This window comes from Phyllostomus hastatus, unplaced genomic scaffold (genome assembly GCF_019186645.2).
Source record: "Phyllostomus hastatus isolate PE091 unplaced genomic scaffold, TTU_PhHast_1.1 phas_contig_40, whole genome shotgun sequence".
Lineage (NCBI taxonomy): Eukaryota > Metazoa > Chordata > Mammalia > Chiroptera > Phyllostomidae > Phyllostomus > Phyllostomus hastatus.
The window spans coordinates 7,816,971-7,843,918 of NW_025333872.1; the positions used below are offsets into that span (position 1 = coordinate 7,816,971).

Consider the following 26,948-nt stretch of genomic DNA (forward strand, 5'->3'; position numbering starts at 1 on the left):
ATGGCGGCTCATATAAGCCACAGGCGACTCAAGGCCAAGGGTGTGGGCCAACACAACAATGCCCAGAACTACAGCAACCAGAGCTTCGAGGAGCTGCGAGCACTGTGTCTGAGGAAGAGGGAACTGTTCGAGGACCCCATATTCCCTGCAGAACCCACTTCACTGGGCTTCAAGGAGCTGGGCCCCAACTCCAAACATGTGCAGAATGTCTGCTGGCAGCGGCCCAGTGTGGGCACTGGGAGGGGACGCTCGGACTCCTGGGGGAAGGGGAGGAGTGTAGTGGTGCCCCCGTCACTTTGATCATCTGTGGTCCCCCACGGCCGCATGGGGCCCTGGCACTAGGCTCTGCCTCCCCTGTGGCTGGGAACCGCTCTGGACGTGCTTAAGCAAAATCTCTGATAATCCCTAGGAAAGTTACTCACCAATCTTTGCTACCACAGCCTACAACTGTGCCAAGCTGGTCCGGTCCCCTCCCCCTCCCCATCCATATTTTCCCCTAGAACTTGGAGGTGGGTGTCATTCCTCAGGAGAGGCAGGAGGGAGATGGGGAGAGGGGTGTCCTGGGCCCCCTGACACCTGTGTTTCTTCACTGCAGGAAATCACCAACACTCCTCACTTCTTTGTGAATGGCGTCAGCCCCACGGACATCTGCCAGGGAGTGCTCGGTGAGTGGGAAGCAGGAAAGCTGGTGTCCACTGGCGGCGGGGGTGAATTAGGGAGGGGGGCGGAGGGGGTGGCATGCCAGAGTGTCTTAGATTGAGGCTGGAGAACTAGGACCCTTTAGGTTCAGACGATGCCTTCTGTTTCCCTGTCACTCCCTTTCTGAGAAGATGGTAATGAACGTGCCAGGTGGGTCTTCCTGCTCCTCCCCTGCTCTGGACTCCACCCCACCTGCTGCAGCCTGGGTCTGGGAGTGAGCTGGGGCAGCATGTTAGCTGCCAGCCGCTGCACAATAAATTACCCCTACCCTCAGCAACTCAAAGCAACAACAAATGTGGTTCCCCCTAACCGCTGCTGTGGAGCAGGGATTCTGAAGCCGCACAGCTGGTGGGTCTGGCTCAGGGTCTCACACGAGGCTGCAGCCAACATGCCAGTCGGGGCTGTGGCCATCTGAAAGATGGACAGGAGCTGGGGGTCCGCTTCCAAGATGGTGCACCCACATGGCCACAGACCTGTGTCCTCACGACGTGGTAGACAGTTGCTCCCAGACGCACATGCGCACACACCGCACACACTCAGGAAGGTAACCTCCCCCACAATCAGAAGTAAGAAAGGAGCCTGGCCTACACTCAAGGGGAGGAGAAGGAGGCCCCACCTCCTGAGGGGAGGAGAGTCAAAGAACTGGGCACATCTTAAAGCCACTGCAGTGCCAGAGCTGCCTCAGTCTGGGGCGTCACATAAAGAAGCCCTGGGCCCCCTCCGCCCCCTCTCCCACAGGCTCCCATGGGCAGTCCCAAGAGATATCTTCCTCCCTAAACCCAGTCCTATTCCACGGTTTCCTCCAAACCCCTTGTTGCATCTTCAGGGATAAAGCCACGGCAGGTTGCCTCTGGGCTGAATTTGATCTGATCTGTGGCAGAGAGAAAGCTGGGTGTGGGCAGGGTGGAGGCCAAGGAGAGGCCCCAGCTGATGCTGAGGCTCGCTGGGCTGAAGCAGCCCCATGTTGTCAAGAAGAAAATGGCTGCCCTTTAGACAGTGGTGGATGAGCATCCTTAACCTTCCTTTCCCACCCTCTGCCTCCCTCCTGGGGGTACCTCCAACAGCCAGGAGATCACTGGTAATCACAGAAGCTTTCCCAGTGCCCTCAGCCTCAACCAGGTCCAGAGTATTCACATGGGGCACCCCCCCACCATCCCCAAGCCCCAGAGCCCCAGCCCCAGCCCCAGCCCATGGGGTCTGAGATCCCCAGGAAAGAGATGGCAATGGATGACCTCAGACCAGGCATTCCGTCCCTGTAGCCAGTGCCTAGCCCCAGATATCCTGGAGTACAGACTGAGCCCCCTGAGTCTCCAGTATTATGTGGGTGACATCAGGGAGAGACACCCTGATTGCTACACCAGTGTAATCAGGGGAAGACATGAGGTCCATGGGGGAAGGTGATGGATTTCTTCAAGGGACGGAAGGTGGTTGGCCCTCTTCCAAAGGAAGCAGGTCCCAGAATGAGGAGCAACACCGAGGCCAAACATTCCTCCTCCCCAAATCCCCAAACAAAAGCACCTCGCTCTAATTTTTAAATCTCTTGCCTAAAAGAAAAGGTAGAGAAGCTTACTGTGCCTCCCAGAGCCTGTCCTTTCTGCCCTGCTGCTCCCTGCTGGCTTCCTTGGCAGGAGGGCTTACTGGGGAGGGGCAGCCAGCTCCTGCTCCTCTGTGCCTTGGATTTTGGGACGCACACACGTGGAAGTGCTCGGGGGAAAGCCTCTGCCTGTCTTTCCAGGGGACTGCTGGCTGCTGGCTGCCATCGGCTCCCTTACCACGTGCCCCCAACTGCTGTACCGTGTGGTGCCCAAGGGGCAGAGCTTCAAGAAAAACTATGCTGGCATCTTTCATTTTCAGGTGAAGGGTGACTGGAAAGTCAGAGTTGCTTTGTAGGGTGTGTATGTGGTGGGGTGGGGAGGATGGAGGGAGAGGGGAAAGAATTACTACATGCTTTGAGGTTTATCTTTTTAATTTTCTTTTTGAAAAGTGACATTTACTAGGATGGCGTTTTGCTTAATTATCAGAGGAATATCTGCTCACTAAAAAAAATTATGCAAGCTGCCCTAGCTGGTGTGGCTCAGTGGATTAAGTGTCAGCCTGCAAATCAAAGGGTCGCTGGTTCAATTCCAAGTCAGCCTACATGTGCAGGTTGCAAGGCAGGTCAGGTGTCCAGTAGGGGGCACTCGAGAGGCAACCACAGATTGATGTTTCTCTCCCTCTTTTTCTCCCTTCCTTCCTCTCTCTAAAATAAATAAATAAAATCTTCTTTTAAAAAAGAAATTATGTAAGCTCCCTTTTATATGGGAGCTTTTTACATTTACCCCCCACAAAAAAAGAATTGTTATCAACTTATGGGTCTCCTCCTCCTCCTCCTTCTCCTTTCTCTCCCTTTCTCTGTAGATATATACATATACATATACATATACATATACATATACATATACATATACAAGGGGGGACCCCCAAATACTGAAACTTATTTATAAAAATTTATAAATATTTATTTATACATGCATTTATTTTTACATGTTTAAACTTCAGTCACCTTCAAAGTACTCTCCATTTGATAGAATACACCTATTGAGATTTTTTTCTCCTCAAAACAGTTTTCGGGATAAAACTTTTTTATTTCACCTCTTCCACATCGGCAAAACATTTCCCTTTGAGGACTTTCCCTCATCCAGGGAAACAAACAAGAAAAATGTTGCTTGGGGAGAAATCAGGTGAATAGGGAGGGTGGGGCATGAGGGTCATGTCATTTTTGGTCAAAAACTGCCAAACACTCAGCACCCTGTGAGCAGGTGCATTCATTAGTCACCCATCATGAAATGGGCAAACACTTTGACTCTTCAAAAGACTTCACTGAAGCTGAACACAGCCTCTCAAAACAGTGCCAGCTGGCACACTGATACAGATGGGTTCCTAAAGCACTCACCTAGTGGGGGAAGCCTGTACTACAAGGGGCCCGCCCTCCAGAAGATAATTCCTGCTTTTGAGGGGTCCCTGCTCTTATGTGTGCATGCTATTGGGAATCTCTGTCACATAATTTTTGGAATCTGTTCTTTTTTTTTTAAACTAGAAATGGCAGACTTTTTAAAAAAGATTTATTTATTTATTTTTAGAGAGGGAAGGGAGGAAGATAGAGAGAGAGAGAAACATCAATGTGCGGCTGCTGAGGGTTATGGCCTGCAACCCAGGCATGCACCCTGGCTGGGAATCAAACCTGGGACACTTTGGTTCCCAGCCCGCACTCAATCCACTGAGCTACACCAGTCAGGGCTTGGAATCTGTTCTTTAAATTTAGCAACATGTGGATAAAATCCCCACGTTATAAAGTATTTCTGAGAATCACAAGTTTTCGTTTTTAAGATTTTATTTATTTACTTTTAGAGAGAGGGGAAGGGAGGAAGAAAGAGAAGGAGAGAAACGTGAATCAGTTGCCTCTCACACACCCCTAACTGGCCCACAATCCAGGCATGTGCCCTAACCAGGAATTGATACAGCAATCTCTTGGTTCACAGGTCGGCGTTCAATCTACTGAGCCACACCAGCCAGGACTAGAAATGGGAGTTTTTAAGACCTTAGGAATCCTATAGTTCAGCCAAGGTCAAAATATAGGTTGGGTACCCCTGGAAGCCATGGCAAGACCTGGAGATGAGGCTGGTAGTGAAGTTCATGCCTTTCATTGTCTTTCACTCACTATTCAGCCATTCTGAGGGTGTCAGCCTTAGCCACCAGGGGGCGCTCATATAACAGCATTCTCACTCAAGGGCGGGGGTGAGTGCTTGTGTTTGACGGAAGGGGGGTTAGACAGATGCCAGATGCCTCATGGTCCATTGAGGCCCACTCTGCTGCCCACAGATTTGGCAATATGGGCAGTGGGTGAACGTCGTGGTGGATGACCGGCTACCCACAAAGAATGGCAAGCTGGTGTTCGTGCACTCAGGTGAGCGCACTGAGTTCTGGAGTGCCCTGCTGGAGAAGGCGTACGCCAAGTGAGTGCCCCGAGTCAAGAACCTGGGTTTGCCTTCAAACCTGCCCCACCAGCTGGCTGCTATGGGGGCAGCTGGAATCAAGGAAAAAGGCAGGGGTGGCAGGGCATCCTTCCCTTCCCTTACTGCACCCTCTGATGTCCAAGCTCAATCTCTATTCCCAAGCCCAGACAGTGCCCTCTATGTGCCCACAGGCTGAGCGGGTCCTATGAAGCACTGTCAGGGGGCAACACGGTGGAGGGCTTTGAGGACTTCACCGGGGGCGTCACCCAGAGCTTCCAACTCCAGAGTCCCCCTAAGAACCTGCTGAGAATGCTCAGGAAGGCCGTAGACCGATCTTCTCTCATGGGCTGCTCCATTGAAGTAAGCCACGCTTGGTCCTGCCTCCTGACCTTTGCACCCGCTGTTGCTTTTACCTACAAGGTTCTTTCCCCAGATACCTGTAGAGCTAGCGTCTTCTCATTCACATTTCAGTTCAAATGTCCCTTCCTCAGGTTAATCTTCCCTGACTCCCAATCTAAATTAGCTGCTCCTACCACCATATATGCTGTACTTTGAAATTTCAATATGAAATTCTTACTTACTGTGTATTTACTCATAGTCTGTCTTCTCCAGACAGTTTCACATTCCGTGACGGCAGTGCCCTTATTTGTCTCGTTCATTGCCCGATCCGGGGCCTTAGGACGACACTTGGCACACAGTAGCAAACCAACGAACGCTTGTTCAGATAAATAAATGGACCTAGAGTGTTATGTATGACCCAACAATTGCATTCTTGTGCATTTATCCAGAGAAATAAAGACATGTCCACACAAATGCCTGAACACAAATGCTTGTAGCAGCTGTAGTCATATAGCCAGAAACTGGAAACAACCTAGATGCCCTTCAAAGGGCGGATAGTTAGGCTGTGGAGTGCACACCACGAAACACTACTCAGCAATAAAAAGAAATGGGCCAGTGACATGCAACAGCTTGGGCCAGTCTCCAGGGAATTATGCTGAATTAGAAAGCCAGTCCCAGAGGGTTCTGTAGTATATGATCCTATTAATATGACAGTCTTGAAGCGACAAAATGAGAAAATGGAGAACAGAGCAGTGGTCGTCAGAGGCTAGGGAGGAGGGCAGTGAGAAGAATTCACAAAAGGACAATGGTGCGGGGGAGTTCAGTATGATAGAAATCGGGGTCCCGACTGGTGGTGGATACATGACACTACACAGGCAATAAAGCTATTTAGTTAGAACACACACACAAGAACTAGTAAAAGCAGAAGACTCTGTGTGAAACTGACAAATCGCACCCACGCCAACACCCTGGTTTCGATGCTGGGCTACAGTTCCGCGAGACGTCGCGACCAGGCGACAGGCTGCAGTGATGAGACCTCTCTGTACGACGTCTTACAACAGCATGGGAATCTTCAATTATTTGAAAATACAAAGTTTAATCTTAAAGAAATAGCCCCCGCCTTCAGTGCCCCAATCCCTTTGACCAGACCCCAAATTCCTCTCTTTCTTCCCTGTTCTATAGGTCATCAGCGACAGCGAACTAGAAACTTTGACGCAGACCATGCTGGTGAAGGGACATGCTTACTCGGTGACTGACCTTCAGGATGTGAGTCTCACAAGCACCCTACCCCGAGGGGCATGCGAAGAAAGAGAACTTCCCCCTGCCCATGACCTTTACCCACTCCCCACCCAGATCTGGTACCAAGGCAAGACAGAAACCCTGATTCGGGTCCGGAATCCCTGGGGCCGAGTTGAGTGGAACGGAGCCTGGAGTGACAAGTAGGTGCCCTTGATCGGTGCTCTCAGGCAAGGGGCAGAGCACACAGCAGGCCTGTGAGCAAGGCTATGCTGCAGAGGGACCCACAGGCACACCGAGGCACACCCCACCCCCCTAGTTTCTGTATATAATCAGGACCCCCAGTAGGCAGCATTCAGTGGTAAGGGCATGTCCCGGGGGAAAAGGAGGTACCTCCTGCTCCCTACCCCCTCTCACTGCCCGTCTCTGCTCCAGCTCCGGAGAGTGGGAAGAAGTGTCCCCAGACCTCCAGAAGCAGCTGCTGAACAAAATGGAGGATGGGGAGTTCTGGTCAGTGCAGCTTGGTGGGCTCCCTTCTCCCCCCAAGCCCTGTCCCTGCATCTCCTCCCACCCTCCCCACCATGTGGTGGATGGGGCGGTTCCTGGGAAAGGGGGCCTTGTGGGTATGGGTGTGCCACTGATGGGCTGTAGCACCCACGCCTTCCACCACAGGATGTCCTACCATGATTTCCTGAGGAATTTCACATGCCTGGAGATCTGCAGCCTGATGCCTGATGCACTCTCTGGGAATGTGGGGAGCTGCTGGCACACCACCTTCTACGAGGGCAGCTGGCGGCGGGGCAGCACTGCAGGGGGCTGCAGGAACCACCCCGGTGGGTGCAGGGACTCAGGGAGGGGCCACCAGCTTGCCATACAACCCTGCCTGGGGACCCGGGTCACAGGGTCAGGAGGGTCCACGAGCAGGTCAGGAGCCCAGACCCTGTCAGATCCTGCTGGCCCTATTGAGGGGGCAGGCACGTGGCTGGGAAGGGCAGAGCCATCCTGACCTGCTTCCTCCACAGACACATTCTGGACCAACCCCCAGTTCAAGATCTCTCTCCCCGAGAAGGATGATGACCTAGAAGATGACGAAGTCGTCTGCACCTGCATGATAGCCCTGATGCAGAAGAACTGGCGGCAGGCACGGCCCCAAGGAACCCAGCTGCAGACCATTGGCTTTGTCATCTACAGGGTGGGCGCCCCAGCCAGTCCCCCAGCCACTCTTGCTCCCTCTCCGTGCCTTCTCCCCAGGGCCGCTGCCTACCCAGCTGTGGAACCCTCTTCGACAGACTCCACGGCCCTAGCTCTTTTGGCCTGGTGCCTTGTGCTTTCAAGGCAGGGCCAGCAGTTTCCTTTTAACAGATTTTTTCGTTGAAAACACTTGGGTGGCACTTCCTTTGTGCCAGGCATCCCACCACAGGCCTTAGGAATAGTAACGCCCTTTATGAAGAGGAAGGAAATTGAGAGCCAGAGAGGTGAGGTCACTGGCCCAAACTCACACACCAAGTGTCAGCAGGAGAGCCTGCGTCCTGATTCCCAGACACGTTAAGAACTCTGCACAAGCCCCCCACCAAGCCTCCCCCAGATGCCCCACTGGGAGCATTGGCTCTGGTGACCAAGAGAAATAATCCCCGATGAGTATTTCCCAAACTGAGCTTTGCAAGACCCTTTAGGTGGCCACTTTTTCATTCTCTTAGATATAACAGCTAATGTATATGGAACACCTAACTCACGCCAGGCCCCAGTTCAGCCTTCAGTGGTTCAATAGTGAGGAAAAAAAAAAAAACAGACACAAGCCAGGCCCTCCTCCTAGGCTGTGAGTCTACCAGATTCACAGACACACCCCAAGGCAAGACATTTCCAAGGTCAGATGCATTATTTCCAGGAAAGGCTGTTCCCCGCCCCCCGCCCCCTAGTCTACAGTGCCATCAGCATGTTAAAGATTCTGGTCATCCCTGAAGGAAAGCACCCTATCTATCTTGGTTTAGCTCACCTTTTCCCCAAGTTTATTGGTGCTCAACGCTCGCTCAGTGTCACAATCCTTTATCGGCTTTACAATCGAGTATTAGCTCCCGGAAGATAGGAGTGTTCCCTGGAAATGCTCACAGTCAGGACAAAGCTCTCTAGATTTCATCCCAGCTCTTTCCATGTTTAGTGGTGGGAACTGGGCAAGTCACCTCACCTCCTGGGGACTCTGTGTCCTGTCCTTAACCTGTAGTGGTGAAAATCTCCCCCTGGCCAAACACTGTGTAAACTGTACTTTGCTGGCCAGAGCTGAGGGATTATTAACACTAGGACTTTTGTCAGAGCCCATGCCCCTGCCCCATTACCAGTGTCCCAGTGCCATTAACACACCCTGCCAACACACGCCCGCTACGCACACCTACCCAACACACACTATGCACGCCTCTCACATGGATTCCACAAACCTGAGCCCCTTCACCATTCTGGGGATCTGACCCTCCTCTCTCTTCCCTTTCTAGGTCCCAAAGGAGGTACAGAAGACATGGGGTTTGATCCTGGCCAGGATGCATGTGGATGGGCAAAGGGTGGAATTCGGCAAGGGGCCCTGGGTGGAAGTCAGGGAAAGGCGAGCTCACACCAGGGTGCCTGCCAGCTGGGTGGTGTCCAGCACCAGTCAGTGGTGGAGATGCCTCTCCGCACCCCTGCCCAGCCAGGCTCCACCTCGGAGGCCCCTGCCCCAGCCCTCGCAGGTCAGCCCTGTACCCACCTCCAGGGCGCATATAGTTGCAGAACATCCAGGATATCCACTTGAAGAAGGAATTCTTCATGAAGTATCAGGACCATGGCTTCTCAGAGATCTTCACCAACACACGGGAGGTGAGCAGCCACCTGCAGCTGCCTCCAGGGGAATATATCGTCATTCCCTCCACCTTTGAGCCGCACAAGGATGCCGACTTCCTGCTTCGGGTCTTCACAGAGAAGCACAGCGAGTCCTGGTGAGGGGCGCTGCTGGATGCTCCAAGACCACCTGCTCAGGGGCTGTAAGGTGTCAGGCTCAGGGAGCAGTCCTCTGGTACCCGCGCCACCCCCCCCCAACCTTGTCCCTGTTTTACAGTCAGGGAGACAGAGGCATGAGAAGGGGAAGTCCCAGTGAGTAGCAGAAGCCAAATTAGAACCCAGATACCATGAGCTTGTTCCATATTGCTCCAGACATATGGCCCGACTCCCTGCCCCTCACTGAAGTCCTGTCTCCCTGACCCCTGGTAACCCCTGAGCTTCATTTACTCTTGCCCAGGGAACTGGATGAAGCCAACTGTGCAGAGCTACTCCAAGAGGTGAGGGGGGCTCTGGAGTCGGAGGACTGAAGAAGCCTCCGGGGGGTGTGAAGGGACTTTCTGGACTGCGTCTCTTTCCCATAACTTTCCCTCCAGGAGATCATCTCTGAGGTTGACATAGACCAGTACTTCAAACATTTATTTGAAATAGTGGCAGGAGGAGAGGTGAGAGCCGAGGGCTGGGGCTGGAAGGAGGGGGCTGGGGGCCGAAGGGGCCAGCGCGATGGCTTACAGCCCATCTTCCTAGGACAAGGAGATAGGCGTGTATGAGCTACAAAGGCTGCTCAACAAGGTGGTCTCCAAACGTGAGTCTTCCACACCCCCCACCCACAGCCCTTCCCCCAGAGCATGGCCCCAACTTACCACTGTCTGTGTCCCCCAAACCCCCCTGCTCACTCCTTCTCTTCCTGCCCCTTCCCCTCACAGTCAGAAACTTCAGGACCAAGGGCTTCGGCGTGGATGTGTGCCGCAGCATGATCAACATCATGGATGTATCTTCCTGTCCAGTGGGCAGTCCTGTCCAGCACCCTCCTGCCCCTGGCCCCTGCCCTCCACCCGGCCCCCACGTGGCCCCTCTCTGGCCAGTCATGTCCTCCTTCCTGATGGGGAGTAGGCTCTGGGGTAGCCAATGGTTCCAGTTCTTCTGGCCGTTACCATAGTTCCCATACAGCACCCCCTCCATAAGTCCCTCTGCTTCCCTGCCCCTAGGATGCCCCCTCACTCCCCTCTCTGATATCCTTGACCACCCTGCAGAAAGATGGCTCTGGCAAGCTAGGGCTTCTGGAATTCCTGATCCTGTGGAAAAAAATCAAGAAATGGACGGTAAAGGGCATCAAAAGGGCAGTTTATGGGGTGAGAAAAGATTCTCGAAAGGGATGGGCACTAGTAAGGATGAAGCTAGAACCAGAGCCCCTGACTAGACACACACATGCACACACAACAGGCCGGGATCTGCCGAAGTGTTGGTGTATTAACTAGTCAAAATACTTAACGAGTAGGACTTCCAGCTAAGATGGAGGCATAGGTTGATACACCTTGCCTCCTCACACAACCAAAAGAAGGACAACAAATTTAAAAACAAAAAATAACCAGAACTGCCAGGAAATCAAACTGTATGGAAGTCCAACAACAGAGGAGTTTAAGAAGAAACATTCATGCAGACCCGTAGGAGGGACGGAGACGGGCAGCCAGGGCAGAGGGGATGCACGGCAAGGCGGCAGCTGGAGGACCAGGCAGTCCCACATTTGCGTGCAGATAATCTGGGAAGAACAATTGGGGAGCGAGACAGATGGCACAACACAGGATTCCAGCACAGGGAAATAAAGCCGCAAAATCTCTCACTGTAAAAACCTGTGGGAATTGCGGCAGCAGGAGAAACTCCCAGCCTCACAGGAGAGTTCATTGGAGAGAACGTACACAAACCCACACACCTGGGAATCCACCAGAAGTACACAATTTGCTTGTGGGTAGCAGAGGAAGTAACTGAAAGCAGGCGGAGAGCTGAGCAGGCAGAGAGCTGAGCAACTGGCACTGTTCCCTCTCTGACCCCTCCCCCACATACAGCGTGGTGGGTTCCCCTGCCTTGGCAAATACCTACGGCTCCGCCCCTTAAAATGTAACAGGCTTGCCCAGACAAAGAAATGTGGCCCAAATGAAACACCAGATCAAAGCTCCAAAAATAGAACTAAGCAATGAAGAGATAGCCAACCTATTAGAGGCAGAGTTGGAAATACTGGTAATCAGGATGCTCACAGAAATGGTTGAGAGTAGTTGCAAGATAGAGGAAGAAGTGAAGGCTGTGAAACACAGAGAAATAAAGAAAAATGTACAGGGAACCAACAGTGAAGGGAAGGAAACCTGAACTCAAATCGATGATTTGGAGCACAAGGAAGAAAGAAATATTCATCCAGAACAGAATAAAGAAATAAGAATTTGAAAAAAGGAGGAGAGGCTTAGGAACCTCTGGGATAACTTTAAACGTTCCAACGTCTGAATCATAGGGGGTGCCAGAAGGAGAAGAGGAAGAGCGAAAAATGGAAAACTTACTTGAAAAAATATTGAAGGAAAACTTCTCTGATCTGGCAAAAGAAAGAGACTTTCAGGAAGCCCGGGAAGCCCAGAGAGTCCCAAAGAAGTTGGACTCAAGGAGGCACACACCTCATAATCATATTACCTAAGATGAAAGATAAGGAGAGGATTTTAAAAACAGCAAGAGAAAAGGAGATAGTTACCTACAAAGGAGTTCCCATTAGACTATCGGGGGATTTCTCAAAAGAAACCTTGCAGGCAAGAAGGGGCTAGAAAGAAGTATTCAAAGTTATGAAAGACCTACATCCAAGGTCACTCTATCCAGCAGAGCTATCATTTAGAGTGAGAGGGCAGATGAAGTACTTCCCAGATAAGGTCAAGTTAAAGGAGTTTATCATCACCAAGCCCTTATTATATGAAATGTTAAAGGGACTTATCTAAGAAAAAGAAGATGATCAAACTTATGAACGGTAAAATAACAACAAACCCACAACTATCAATAAATGAACCTAAAAAAAAAAAACCCCAAAACAAACTAAGCAAACAACTAGAACAGAAACAGAATCATACAAACGGATATCACATGGAGGGTTATCAGTGAGGAGAGAGTGGGGGAGAATGGGGGAAAAGGTACAGGGAATAATAAGCATAAATGGTAGGTACAAAATAGACAGGGGGAGGTTAAGAGTAGTATGGGAAATGGAGAAGCTAAGGAACTTATGTGTACGACCCATGGACGTGAATTAAAGGGGAAGAATGCTGTTGGGAGATAGGGTGTAGGGCAGAGGGAAATAAAGGGGAGAAAAAAATGGGACAACTATAATAGCACAATGAATAAAATATACTTTGAAATCGAGAACAAAATATTTAATATTTAATAAGCAGTGTAGTCCAGGTATCACCTAACCAACAGGATACATGCAAAGAGCCCTGGCAGGGTGTCAGAACCCCCACCAGCCCTGGAATTCACCCTACAGTCACCAGATGACAGGAATAGTGGGAGCTCAGGGGATGGGCCAGGGCAGGGAGCCCCTGGTCTTGGGTAGCAGTTGTGAGTCAGCTCTAGTGAAGTATTTCATTATTTCAACCACCGTGAAATGCACATGCCCTACCTCATCTCTGTGTCCCTTCAGGACATCTTCTATGACTGTGACCAGGACAACTCAGGCACCTTGAACTCCTATGAGATGCGCTTGGCAATTGAGAAAGCAGGTGGCCAGGGGTCAGAAGGGAGCTTTGGGGCAGGGACAAGGAAGGCAGAGGCTAGAGGGCTGATCTCTGCTCTGCACCCTTCTCTCTCCCAGGTATCAAGGTGAATAACAAGGTGACACAGGTGCTGGTGGCCAGATATGCAAATGATGACATGATCATGGATTTTGACAGCTTCATCAGTTGTTTCCTGAGGCTGAAGGCCATGTTCAGTGAGTCAGGCACCTGCTCACTCCCCACCCTAGGCTGGGACCACCGGCCTTCCCCCACACACCCATATGAGGAACGCTGCTCCAGAGCCACTTCCCCTTACAGGGCACAGATGATCTGGGTTCAAATCCCAGCTCCACCACTTACTGGCTCTGTGCCTTGAGCAAGTCACTTCATCTCTTGAGCTTCGATTGCCTTGCCTATAAAATGAAGATAATAATGGTCCTGCCCTCATAGGATGGAAGTACAGACTAAATGAGATGGTATATGTATGGAGAGCACTCAGAACCGGGCCTGGCTCAAAGCAAGGCTCTCTGAGTTGTTATCATTAATCCCCTGCTCGGTGGAAGGGTGGGGTGTAACCTGGGGAAGCAGCAAAGGACAGCTTCTTGCACCCTTTCTGACATCTTGCCTAGTCGGGAGTGGGTATTTCAGATTCATCCACTAATTCAGCTCTCAACCATCTCCCCTTGCCTCCTCCCCGAAACAGTACACTTTCTAACTTTGGACCCCAAGAATACTGGCCATATTAGCCTGAACCTGAACCAGGTACATGGAAAGGACCTTCTGGCTCCCCCCACCTGGGGTTCCACCCACCCTCTGCTCCCCACAGCTGTCCTGCCCGCCCCTCAGATCTGCTTCTTCTCCCCCCACAGTGGCTGCAGATAACCATGTGGGGATAGAGGGGCCTCAGGAGCCTGGCTACCTCCCACTCCCAGTGCCACCAACCCACTCTGGTTCTGGCCCGGGAGGCGGCTGCCCTCTGCAGCTCTCAGCTCCGCAGCCTCTGTTGATGGGATGAGCCTCGGGTGCCGTCCGTACCGGTTCGCACTCCATGCCCAGACTCCCAGTTCAGTGTTTCTGTTTTTTCCCAGCCAGTCTTCTGGTGACTGGATTTGCCTCACAGCCTCTCTCCCTCTGAGTAAATTCTATTAAAGACTAAGTGACATTTCCCCACCGTCCCCAGGCTGGGGAGGCTCTCCACACTTTCTGTCCTGCCTGCATCTGCCTGCTGACCACCCCTCCTGGCGCGGCCTCTCTCTTCTCTCTCACTCAGGGGCATTAATATCATAAACAACACATGTCACTGACTTCTGAGTCTCTGTGTCTGCATGCCAGGAAAAGACTGGCGGGGGCGGAAGTCACTTCCTTGGCACCAAAGAAGGGCCTCAGTTATGGCGATACCACCCCTCCTCCAGGGAGCATTTAAAAATGTGTGGTTGTCACCAAAGCTAGAGCATGCCTCTGGCATTTATGGACAATGCCAGGGATGCTTAATGCCCAGGAGGCCCCATGAACTGTATGGAGCATGGTACATGGAGCAGTGTCCAGGGGGAGGTCTGAGCCAGCTGCCAAACCCCCCCACCGCCAGAGCTGGGCAAAGTTAGGGGTCCACAGGGCCCTCAGCCTCCTGTCTCATCTCACCCTCAAACTGGGGTCTCCAAAGGTTGCATTGCAGGTGCCACAAAGGTCAAAAGTCCAACGCTGCAAAAGCCAGCATGTCAAAAATGAGCTAATCCTCTTGAGTGTGAGGCCGGGAGGGGTGGGACCTGCGGCAACAAGTCAATTCCTTCCATGCCTGAAGGTGTTCAGATTCAAATCACTGTTAGAAAATTGCTCCTGCCAGCCCTGACCAGTGTGACTCAGTTGGAACATTATCCTTTAAACTGAAAGGTCACAGGTTCACTTCCCAGTCAGGGCACATGCCCAGGTTGTGCATTTGGTTCTAGTCCTGGTCAGGGCACAAATGAGACTATGGATGGACGTTTCTCTCCCCGCTTTTCTCTAAAGATCAGTGACCATGTCCTTAACCTTGAAGTCTCTTCCTTACACACACACCCCCCCCCACACACACCCATCTCTCCATGGCTTCCAGAGCTCTGGTCACTCCAGCCTGGGCTAGGGCCATTGCATGAGAGCTTTTCAGCCTCTTCAATAGGGTCAGCCTCCAAATTCCCTTCATTTTGGGCCCGTCAACCCAAAATGAGTCTGACTCCTTCCCAGTCAATGTACACTCCAGCTGCCCGGGGTAGCTGGCTTCCGTCTCCCCCTGAGGAAGGTCTTGCTCAGAGGCTTCCCTCCACTGGCACTAACACAGCCGCCTCTCTTGTGCTTAGTGGGAGGTGGGATTCCAACCTCCCTTGATGGGGTGACTGACTGACTCTGCACCTGTCCTTCCCTGTCCGTCCTTCCCTGCCACTTTGTGACTTCAAAGACTAAACCGAGTCTGCCACCCTCTCCCACAGTGGCCACTGGCAGGGTATGTCATTTGGTTGGAGCATTGTCCCCAAAAGCCAAGGCTACGGATTTGGTGTGTGGTCAGGATGTTTTTCTCTGTCTCTCTGTGTCTCTCTCTCTTACACACACACACACCCCAATTTTAAAAAAAAGCAATGTCAGAGTAACCTTGTCCCGACCCCCTAGGGCATACCCACTTCAGCAGAGCACGAGACCACAGAGGCCTCACTGTCCACCTTGCTCCCCGAACGCCGTCTCTGTGTGCTGTACACATTCATTATTAGCTGTCCTGAACCCACCAATGTAAAAGAAGTGTATGTTTCTCTGTTTTACTTTTTCCCCAACCCCAGAGATTTCCCCACTTTGCCCCTTCCTGCCCCCTAATCTACCAGCAGTGGGTTTCGTGCAGCCCCGTAGGCCACCTCCTTTGATAGCTGATGAAGCGATTTTCACCCTTTTCCATCTCATGGCACGCATAAACTAACTACAATTCTGTGGCACACCAAATACATATTTTTTGCCCATCTGACCGAAAAACTAGGTATAATTTTTATTCATTCACACCAGACAGCTACTGTTGTGTTGGCCGCTGTCATTTTCTTATTTGACAAGCTCAGGGAAAAGAGGTCCGTGCCCCTGACTAAACAGCCAGGCACCGTGTGAAACTTCTTACAGCACGCCAGGGTCCGAGGCATGCCGGCTGAACCAAGGTCACTGGCCGAACGAGGGAAATAAGCTGCAGACTGCCATTGTCCAGAGCAAGTCTCAATCCATTGAGACTTTGCTGCCAGCAATTGTTGTCATCATCATCGGTTTGGTTCAAATAAATTGATACAAATTATCTACAAGTTCCAATGTTCCTCACACCGACAGCACATAGTAAGCATTCCATGGACGGCAAGCTGGCATTCCAGCCAAACCCCGTGTGCTTGCACAGTTTGTGTCCTGGACAGCCGTAGGTGGAGCGTCGTTCGCTCCCTTGGACTGTGATGCCAGGGGCACCCTCAGAGTGGCCACACGGCTGCCCTGTGTTCCAGGAGCAAGATGAATTAACATTCATTTAGTAAATATATCTAACACAGGCATCGGACACCTGCGAACGTGCATACATCACATTCCTCTACATCCAAAATCTAAAAGAGACGTTCCTGCAGCTGCAGGGGGGCCTGGCTGCTCCCTCCCCCTTCCGGCCCTGCCGCCTCTGGTCTCTGCACCCTAGCCCCTCACCACTTCCACGGCCCCTTCTGACCCAGTCCCAGCTCAACTTCGCCTGCCTCCTCTCCCAGCCTAATGCCCTGGGAGGCCCTTGCCACTGTGGCCTTGCGTTGTCCCGAGGGTGTGTAACCACACTCTCTCTGTTCTGGTCCTCAGTGCGGGTAGCTTTCCCTGTGTAGCTTTCTCCGTGTAGCACTCGGGTAGCACAGCATGGCTGCCGAGTTCTGCTGGGAAAGGGCAAAGCCGGGCTGCCCACCTCTGCACACTCATGCTGGGGTGACCTCAACTGAGGCTGTGTGGCAATCTGGATTTCATCCCTTCACAAACTGTCACACCCCACAGCTGCCTCCCCCACTCCTTCAGATCCTTCTCTGCAGCCTCCCATTCCACCGCACAGGTGAGGCCGCGTCAGAGGAGCGGCCTCAACCCGACGGCTCCCGCCCCATGGAACACTCCGTGGCTTCATCCTCTGCTCCCTGAGAAAGTGGGGTCTAAAGTGTGTGAGAAATCTTGCCACTTGCAACAGCATGGTTGGCCCTTCCAAGCATTATGCTGAATGAAATGTCAGCAAGAGAGAGATAAATAGCATATGATCTCACTTCCATGTGAAATCTGAAAAAAAAACAAACAACCCAACAGACAGAAACAAAAACATACACACACGGAACAAATCGGGGTCTGCCAGAGGCAGGGGTGGAGGCGGGTGAAGTGGCTAAACGGGTGAATGTGGGCAGAGGCAGGAACCTCCAGCCACAACGTGGACAAGTCCCTGGATGCGGCGGGCAGGCTGGGGCCACAGGTACCAGCACTGCGTGTTTAAAAGCTGCGAAGAGAGATCTTTTTTACATTTTTATGTATTGTTTTGAGAGAGAGAGAAAGTGGGGGGAGGGTGGGGGAGAGAGAGAGAGAAACATGAGTTTGTTGTTCCACTTTTACACATTCATTAGTCAGTTCTTGTCATTGCCCTGACCCAAACCGGAAACCTTGAAACCTCGAAACCTCAAAACCTCGGCGCACCAGGACGATGCGCTAACCCACTGACACACCCTACCAGGACTAAGAGAGTAGATCTTAAAAGTTCTCCTCACAGATTGCCTGAGGGAGTGGTGGGGGCTGGGTGGAGGGGGGCAAAAGGGGAAACATTGGGACAACCCTAATAGTACAATCCATAAAATATAACTTCCAAAAAGCTCTCATCACAAGAAAACAATGTGATACTCTGCATGGTGGTGAATGGTAACTAGACTTACTGTGGCCATCATTTCTCAATACACACACTTACTGAATCGTTCGAGTTCAGTGGACCTGCTGGGGCCCCGGCTGTTCTCAGAGCTCCTCCGGGAGGCATGAAGGCTGCTGCTGCCGCCACCGCGCTGACCAGGCACGGTAAGGACTTTGGCATCTGGTCGGCACTCCTTTCCCTGGTTCAATATCAGGTTTTGATTTGCCCCTTGACACTGTTTCCAAAGACCAAGGAATGTCAACACCACTGCAGAGGAGGAATAAGAACCTCCTGTTCATGAAACCACTTCTCACGCCAGTGCCAGTGCGCTCTGCTGCCGAAGCGAAGGCCCTGGGGCTCAGCTTTGTCTTGGCCTCCAGAAGGTGTAGGGATCACCGGTCACCGGGTGAGTCTGTGCTTTGTTGGGTTGGCTTGGCTTTTTCCTATTTTGAAAATTACATCCTTCCCTCTCATGGTACTAAATTAATTTCTATTTTGGAGAAGGTGAGTCTCAAAGGGTAAAAACATAAGCCTTTGTTAATAAAGTAGATGTTGTAAGCTTGACCGTGGTTATGGAAGTGATGTAACTTTTACCATTTTTTTTTATTTTTTAAAGATTTTATTTCTTTATTTTTACACGGAGGGGAAAGGTGAGAGAAAGAGAGGGAGAGAAACATCAACGTGTGGTTGGTTGCCTCTTGCGTACCTCCTGCTGGGGACCTGGCCTGCAGCCCAGGGATGTGCCCTGACTGGGAATCAAACCAGCGACCCTTTGGTTTGCAGGCTTGCGTTCAATCCATTGAGCTACACCAGCCAGAGCTGTGTACTAATGTTTGTGGGAACTTTTTTATTCTCTTGGTAGATTTGTGTACATCTTTCTACAGGTTCTTTCTGCAAACACAAATATATATACTCTTATTTCTCACCTTGTTTGCACAGAAGGAAATATATTATGCACATCAGTCTGTACCCTCCTTTTTTCACCAAGATACATATATATATCTTGGGGAGATTCCTGCGCCCCTCCCCTACCACAGTCCCTTCCAAGCCCACAGTCCTGCCAGAGACTCAGACTCAATGTCTCATGGAGTCTTCAGAACCACCTTGTTGGAAACCTGGGTTCATCAACCCATCCCCCCCAAAATGATGCTGGTTCCCACAGCTCAGTTAGTGACACCAACCAGGAAGACTACTCAAGGCTCACATCTCCTGAGTTCGTCCCATGCTGTCCGCCCTCCCGTTTTCGCTCACGCTCTTCCTCACCTGGACTCTCCCTGCCACCCTGCAGCAGGTCTCCCCACACCTGGGTGTAATCTAGTCTTCCCACTGTCCGCCCCAGCGCATCCTCTTGCCCCGAGGCCTCCCACCTTCCGGGCCACTCCTTCTTCAGGCCTCAGCTCAGAAGCTCCACCCCCCAGAAGGTCCCTGAGAAGTTCCGGGCGCAGAGACTCGGCCGTGGGCTGACCTGGCACGCAGGACTCCTGCGGTACCGGCACTCTCCCTGGTAGGGCATTTCTCTCCGAGCTGTCTGTCGTCGTTCCCTGCCTATTCCTCTGTCTCCCCTGCTGACCGTCTTGGCGCCGGACTGCCTTTTTCATTGACGCATGAATGACGCGTGTTTGTTGACTAAGGAAATGAATGGCTTTCTCAGCTAATGTGAACGCTCCCCACACTTTGAACCTTCATAGCTCTTCAAGAAGGACGCCTCCCAAAGGGCCAAAGTGTCCCTGCTGGAACTGGAACCCTTTTGGGTCTAACATGCAAACTCCTCTATCTCCACTGTCTGCCTTCCACCCTCTTCCGACTGTCACTCTGGTCCTCTCTGAACCACAGCTTTTTCATCTGTCTGGAGACGAGAACATTCAGGGGCAAATCACAAGGACCAAATCAGTCATACCTTGTAAATAGCAATGGGATAAATGAAGTATTATTTGGTCCGACGGGCTGGCCTCTTCAATTAATTAATTAATTGGGTTGTGTAACCTCTCCCAGCATGATTCTATCTCAAGTGATAATTCTATAGGTAGATTTTTGAGTAGATGACCATATCTATGCAAAGAATGGAGACATGTTCAAAACGTAGCTCTTTAGAAAGAACCACACCCATATTTTCAGACGAGGATACTCATCAGTGGAATTAAGCCCAGAGAAGCTGAACAGCATCCGTTTTGCCGTGGTTGAAGTGGGCTTTCTGACAGCGGTCTTGACAGAGGTGTGTTCCCCAAACCCACCACTCCAGGTCCTCCAAAAACTCTCAGGATGAGGTGTCAGCCCCTTCCCTCACATTTCCAGAACTCCCAAACCAAGCGAGAAATAGGGTGGGGGTGAGAGGACAACCTGGTAGGGGCCCCACCTGGATTCACAAGGGGCAGGAGAAGAGAGCCAAGCAGAGGCTCCAGGGGCGCCCGCCGTCCTTCTGGCCCAGGGAGCAGCCCGTGGTCCTTCCTGACTGCCACTCCTAGGTCCTCCGCAAGAGGTGGCCCGTCCTTATCCTTTGTTCCTTTGGGGAACTTTCTGTCCTTTCCTACTGATTATAAAAATACTTTATTTATGATTGCTGCTAAATCTTTTTCAGTTATATGAATTGCAAATTTCTTCTCCCAGTCTGTGAGGGACTGCCTTTTCACTTTGTAGTATCTTTTGTCGATGGAAAGTTTTTGAGTAATTATTTAAGTTAGACAGTTGAGCCCTGGCTGGCATAGCTCAGTGGATTGAACGCGGGCTGCGAACCAAAGTGTCGCAGGTTCGATTCCCAGTCAGGGCATATGCCTGGGTTGCAGGCCACGGCCCCCAGCAACCGCACATTGATGTTTCTCTGTCTCTCTCTCTTTCTCCCTTCCTTCCCTCTCTGAAAATAAATAAATAAAATCTTTTTAAAAAGTTAGACAGTTGATACATGGGGGTTCATTACACTATTATCTCCACTTTTGTATAATTTTAAAAACAACCATAATAAAAAGTTGCAAAAATTTAAAAAACAAATAATTCTCTACTATCCCACAATCCTAAAGATTAGCTCCTCTGTTTTATAGTTTTACCTTCCACACTCACATCTCGAATGTCACTGGAGTTTGTTTTTGTATTTGGTATATGAGAAAGTCAAATCTTACCTTTCCCTCGTGGATGGCCAAGTGTACCCACTCCATTTCTGACCATTTATGTTCTTTCTTTTCTAACCAGAAGTTCTACCTCTGCCCCATATATTCTTGCACGTGTTTCTAAATTCTCAATTCTGTTCCTTAGTCACTGTGTCTATTCTTACACCTTGCCACATTGCTTTTGTTCCCATATGACCAGTTGTGCCAGGACTTCTTCTTAGTAAACATTTTTTTTCCTCCATGAGGGTATTGCTCAATCTTTGTTAGGTTTATTCCTGGGGCCTGTGGATCTTGCTGCTCTCCCTTTCCCCATCAAATATGCCAGGCATGTCCTTCCTTACCCCTACCCCTACCGGGCCCCTCCCTCCCATTGTGCAGGGAGCAGCTGTCTGGCTCCAACAGCCGACTGTTCCTGAGAGGCCTTGCCAGAAGGACTGGGCTCACACTCTCCCACTTTGCGTCCTGTCAGCTGAGTCTGGGGAGAGTGACAGCTGTTTCAGTGGGGACAATGGATTATATTCTATAAGGGTCCCTCTCTGGCCAGAGCAACTGTTCCTGTGGATAGGGTTCAGCCCACTTGCCAGCTCTAGTTACTCTTTCAGGCAACATCTAAATCCCCACTTTCTTTGTGTCTTGCGAGCGTTTCCAATATGTGCTGTACTTCCCAACTGTCTGTTCACAGGTCTGTCATTGCCCAGCATCAGTGGGGAGAGGAGTGGTGGTCATGGATAAGGAACCATCCCTCCCACATGCATAATCTCTTGCCTCAAGGAGCTACAGTTCACAAAGTGTCCCCTCAGTTGTCACCAGGCTCAGGCCTCAGGTCCTCCTAACAGTCCAACTCAGGTAGATGGCTTCAGGGCTGCTATTGCAGGCAGAGAAGTGCTGTCACAGGTCACAGGACTGAACTCCCAGCACTGGGCCTTCCCAACCAACACTTCCTACACCTGACAGGTCTGCGCACCTCCTCCTGGGCACCTGCACCTCTCAGTGCTTCCTGCCCTCCATGAAGCCTCCCCAGCCTTTTCAGAACTCCTTGTTTGGATGTCAGCACTGCCCTCCACCTCCCACCAGCAGGAAGGGCTCCAGGCCAGTGCTGATGCCCTGGAGGGGACAACAGGACAATGAAACATGAAGAGCCAGGAGCCAGGGGCCAGGGCCTTGAGGGGACCCAGGCTGCCACTGATTCTTCAAGCACCAAGTGAGCCCCAGCATCCACTCTCAGGCAGCTGCTCACAGCATCAGGGTGCCCAGTGGCAGGCCTTCAGGGAGCAGCCACTGGGCTGGCATTAGACATAGAATAAACTGGGAGGGAAACCCAAAGGATGGAAGGAAGTGCTGCTGGTATCAATACACAAGGCTGTTCCTCATGATCACAAGAAAAGAATTCCAGGAACCCATGCACAGGAGATTGTGGGATGACAGGATGGGTTGTTCATGTGGAAAGAGAAACTGCTCCCTGGGCTTCCTGTGTCCCGCCTCCCTCCACCCTGCCGTGGAAGAAGTCTATCTTGTCTTCGGTAAGGCCAGGACGAAGACCGCTGCCCGGAGTTTATGCTCCATGCTAAAGTTCAGTCCATCCAGCATCTGGCTAGCTTAGCATGTGCTCCCGGCTGTAGTCCACTGCTGTGCTTCTGTATTCAGACTCCCTTTGGAGGCCAAGAGCCATGTGGTTGCTAAAGCCACATGGCCATGGAGAAAACAGAGGCATGCAGTGTGAGTGCAGGTCACTAGCAAGAGAGAGAGAGCTTCTTTGTTCCTCTGGGGTTATAACCAGGAGCTTCAGTTTGGAATGGACCAGGTGCTTTCTCAGAAGAACCAATCAATTTCCTGAACTTTCATGGTCTTTGATAGGTCTGCCCCCTGGTTAGACTGATAGGCCTCTGTGGTCCAGCACCTCCCACAGTGCCCAACAGTCCTGTACTGGAAGAGGAGAGGAAGGTGTTAATTACCTTGGTGGAGCACAATGCTGTGGGCCCCTGGAGTGTGAAGTTGTAGCTTCCTGACTCAGCAAGCAGATTTATACTTCCCTATTTTATTAAGTTCAGTGCCTAGTTTCCCTTTGCTCCCTTTCTCAATATCTAGCTAAACACCAATGGTAACAGAAGGAAACTCTTGTTTATTGGACATCTTCTAGGAGCTAAGCTCTGGACCTAGTATTCTCTCATCCCTTGATCCTGTCCAAGATAGGTGCTATGATCATTCCCATTTTAGGGAAGAGGGCTAACTCCAGAGGGAGTCATTTCTACATCAGGTGATGCAGTGTACAGCCTGCTCAGGCAGCCAGAGCAACCCTGAGACAGAGCCCAGAGCCAGCATGCAAAGCCAGATCTGAGTGAACAATGCATAAGCATCCTTCACCTTCCTGTGCAGGTCATAGGAAAGGCGGTGGCCAGGTTGTAGAGTTCTTTGGCCCGCTGGATAGGGACGAGCAGAAAGGGGTGGGAGGAGCAGAACGCTCAGTAATCTCAGGTCTTGAAAGAGCCCATCATCTCTATTACAACTCTCCCCACCCCATCCTTGGTTTCCCTATCTGCTGTTACCCTGCTGACTCTTGGTGTGGCCGTCCTGTGTCCTCAGTACTTTGCACAGGCCTGGTACATTGTAGGCATGCAATGCTTGTTGTGGACATGAATGGCCCAATTAGCTGATGGCTATTCAATATATGGGGGTGGGTGGTAGGGGCCCCCAGGATGCTTCTAGATGACCCTGAGATGGATCTGGGAAGAGGACCAGGGAGGAGGACACCAGAGGTCAATTACTGCCCAGTTCACTGGCCTTCACTTCACAAACTGATACCCAAGACATTTTTTTAATCCTCACCTGAAGATATGTTTCCTGATTTTTTCCCAAAGATTTTCTAATTCCCGTATTTTGTTTAAGATTTTTTATTTATTTATTTTTAGAGAGGGAAGGGAAGGAGAGAGAGAGAGAGAAACATCAATGTGTGGTTGCTGGGGGCCATGGCCTGTAACCTTGGCATGTTTTCCCTGACTGGGAATCAAACCTGCAATGCCTGGTTCGCAGCCCCTGCTCAATCCACTAATCTACGCCAGCCAGGGTATGTTTCCTGGTTTTAAAGAGAGAGGAAGGAAGAGAGAGAGAGAGAGAGGAAGAAATATCAATATGAGAGAGATCTGGCCACAGTGATATATATGTTTTTAATTGTCTTTTAAAAACAGGAGGTCTGAATAGTTTCCTCAAAGTTGCCTGGACCCTCCATGCCCAGCAGAGGAGAGGAGTAGAGGTCAGGGCAAAGGAGGCAAGATACGTGGCATAATCAGGAACCAAGAGAAACTGCCTCTGGCAGCTTTGTTGCCGGAGAGGATGGTTATCTTTCCAGGAAAGACTGAGGAAATCTTTAGTAGAGCCCTTGGTTTTCTGCCTCGGAGACAATATCTGGGGCAGGCTGAGGTGGGTGGGCTGACGTTTATCACAGATGAGAGTGGGAAAGAGGTAGAAAGAGGAGTTAATCTCAGGGGGGGTGGGGACAGAGACTGAACTATGACTAGATCCCTGCCCTGGACCCAGCCACCGCTGCTCCTGACCTCCCTTCCCAGCCTCCCCTGGGGCTCCCCATTGTTAACAAAGACAACATCCTGTTTCCTTTATTTGCCTCATGACCCAGGTCCCTGGAGTTCCACTGTTTATAGGGGACAGGGATGGTTCAGGCATTTGGTCCCAGGCCCCGGGGCCATGGTTCTCACAGCTGGGAGACCCCACAGCTGTGGAAGCTGAGCTGGAAGGGACTGTGTGACTTACCCATCCGAGTCAGCGCGTGGTCGGGCCTCCACAGTACCCTCAAAATTACACACTTTGGAGGTTCCCAGAGGGAACCACTGAGGCCTGGCTTCTCTTTTCTATGGCTCAGTGTGATCAGTTCCTCCCCTCCAAGTGGTTCCCTCCAGCTGTGTGCGGCCTGCAGGGTCCTCGCTCGTATCCCAGAAGTGTGTTCAGATCCACGTAGTTCTGGGGCTTGGAGGCACAGGCTCTGGGGCTAGCAGGCCTGGGTTTGACCCTGTCACAGAATTTTCATTTATTTATTTTTTACATCAAATGTTTATTACCAAACACTGGCAACACAGCAGCTGACAAAATAGATGTAAGTCCCTGCTGTCATGGACTTTACCTACTAGTCGGGGAGGCGGATACCAGTAAGATAAGGAAGTAAAATAAAATATATAGCATGTCAGACAATGAAGCGCTATGGAGACACAGCAGAGGAAGGGACAGAGAGGAGGCAGCAGGAGATAGGGTGGGGGGAGTGTACTTTTAAATACGATGGACGGATAACATTGGGCAAAGACTTGACGTGAAACAGGAAAAGACAACGGCATTTGTGCTGCCTGTCACATACTGAACCCAATAAGCAGAGACGGGAATCGAATCTTTATGGGCACTTTATTCAGATGGCTGGTGATCTGAGGAGACGGTGGGTTCCTACCCTAAAGGACCATCTTATATTTCCTTCCAAGCCAGCCTTTTCCTAACAGAGAACAAAGTGCGGTGAGGAATTTTGAAATTCAGGGAAAATTAGATTAAAAACTGCAGTATTCTCTCCCCAGGCAGTTAGCTGTTCCCAGGGGCCTGCGGTTGTCTGGAACACAATGGCCCCATGCCTCCTCCACTTGTCCCCAGGCAGTAATCTTTAGCGGTGCCCCAGGAGGTCGGCTGTCTCTCCCCCAGGAGCCAGGATGGGCCTTATCTGTAGTTTCTGAAACAATAGCTTTAACATATGAATTCCCTACTAGGCTTATAAGTATTCACCTTAAACTAAAATTTTCCAACTCTTGCATCCCCTATCAGAAGGAGATCAGAGACGGAGACCTGTGGATGCCCGGAGGAAGAGCCTTGCAGGCAGGAGCAACAGCAGGTGCAAAGACCCTGAAGCAGAAACATGTTTGACTCAGTGAAGGAGCTGCAAGGTGACCGGTGTGGCTGCAGCAGAGTGAGAGGCAAAAACTAGAAGGTGAATCAGCCAGACCATCCAGGCCAGGGCCTTGTAAGTCATAATTCAAACCTTTGGCTTTAACTCTGAGTGAATTGGAGCAAACAACAGATCCCGATCCACGTTTTATGAAGATCACTCTGGTACTGAGGAGAGAAGGAAACAGGGACACCAGTTAGGAGGCTACTCGGACGCTTAGGGCGAGAGGCGACGCTCAGGTGTGGGCGGTCCTGGTGGCGTTGGTGAGACGGGGTGACATTCTGAGTGCTGTGAAATTACACCTGCTGAATGGTTAAAAAAAACAAGACTCTTACATGTGCTGTCTACAAGAGACTCACTTTGGATCAAAAGACATACACAGACTGAAAGGACAGTGGTGGAAAAAGATATTTCATGAAAATGGAAATGAAAAAAAAAAGCTGGGGTAGCAATACTGAAACCAGACCAAACAGACTTCAAAACAAAGGCTCTAACAAAAGGCAAAGAAACACCCAGCAATTCCAACTTCATTTTCTTTTGGGCATTTATCCAAAGAAAACAAAAACACTAATTTGAAAAGGTAAGTGCACCTTTATGTTCTTTGCAGCAGTATTTACAATAGCCACGATATGGAAGCAACCCAGGTGTTCGCCAATAGATAAATGGATAAGTATGATGTAAGATTTTATATCATATCATTTTATATAATATATATAAAATAGAATTTTACTCAGCCATAGAAAAGAATGAAATCTTGCCATTTGAGACAACATAGATGGATCTAGAGAGCATTTTCTTTTTAAAGATTTTATTTATTTATTTTTAGAGAGCAGGAAACGGAGGGAGAAAAAAGGAGAGAAACATCAGTGTGTGGTTGCCTCTTGTGCTCCCCACACTGGGGACCTGGCCCACAGGCATGTGTCCCGACTGGGAATCGAACCAGCCATCCTTTGGCTCGCAAGCCAGTGCTCAATCTACTGAGCCACACCAGCCAGGGCTGGATCTAGAGAGTATTATGCTAAGTAAAATTAGTCAGAGAAAGACAAATACTTTATCATTTCACTTACATATAGAATCTTAAAAAACTAAACAAATGAATAAACAAAACTGACATTTCTATAATATTACATATCAACTATACCTTCATAAAAAGAGCTTTATGTTCCAGAATGAGAGAAGATGGAAAGTAGAGCCACCCAGATCTACAAATATGGGTAATGAACTGCGATGGGAAGA

The 26,948-nt window shown here is 50.6% G+C and overlaps 1 protein-coding gene across 1 annotated transcript; it reads left to right on the forward strand.

The window, feature by feature from the left end:
• CAPN11 (calpain 11) lies at positions 1-13,695 on the forward strand. Its single transcript, XM_045843894.1, has 21 exons — positions 1-228; positions 596-665; positions 2,435-2,553; positions 4,558-4,691; positions 4,883-5,051; positions 6,213-6,296; positions 6,384-6,469; positions 6,702-6,776; positions 6,939-7,099; positions 7,289-7,458; positions 8,750-8,761; positions 9,015-9,226; positions 9,526-9,565; positions 9,662-9,730; positions 9,813-9,870; positions 9,992-10,056; positions 10,319-10,387; positions 12,727-12,805; positions 12,898-13,014; positions 13,503-13,561; positions 13,669-13,695. Exons 1-21 carry the CDS (start codon positions 1-3, stop codon positions 13,693-13,695), a joined length of 2,103 nt encoding a protein of 700 aa, XP_045699850.1.
• The last annotated feature ends 13,253 nt before the right edge of the window (positions 13,696-26,948 follow it).

Bases quoted from the DNA above. Each gene is read 5' to 3' on its own strand.
- CAPN11 (XM_045843894.1), top strand. From the start codon at position 1: ATGGCGGCTCATATAAGCCACAGGCGACTCAAGGCCAAGGGTGTGGGC. The intron at 5,052-6,212 runs GTAAGCCACGCT...CCTGTTCTATAG, and splicing joins TCATGGGCTGCTCCATTGAA to GTCATCAGCGACAGCGAACT. The intron at 6,470-6,701 runs GTAGGTGCCCTT...TCTCTGCTCCAG, and splicing joins AACGGAGCCTGGAGTGACAA to CTCCGGAGAGTGGGAAGAAG.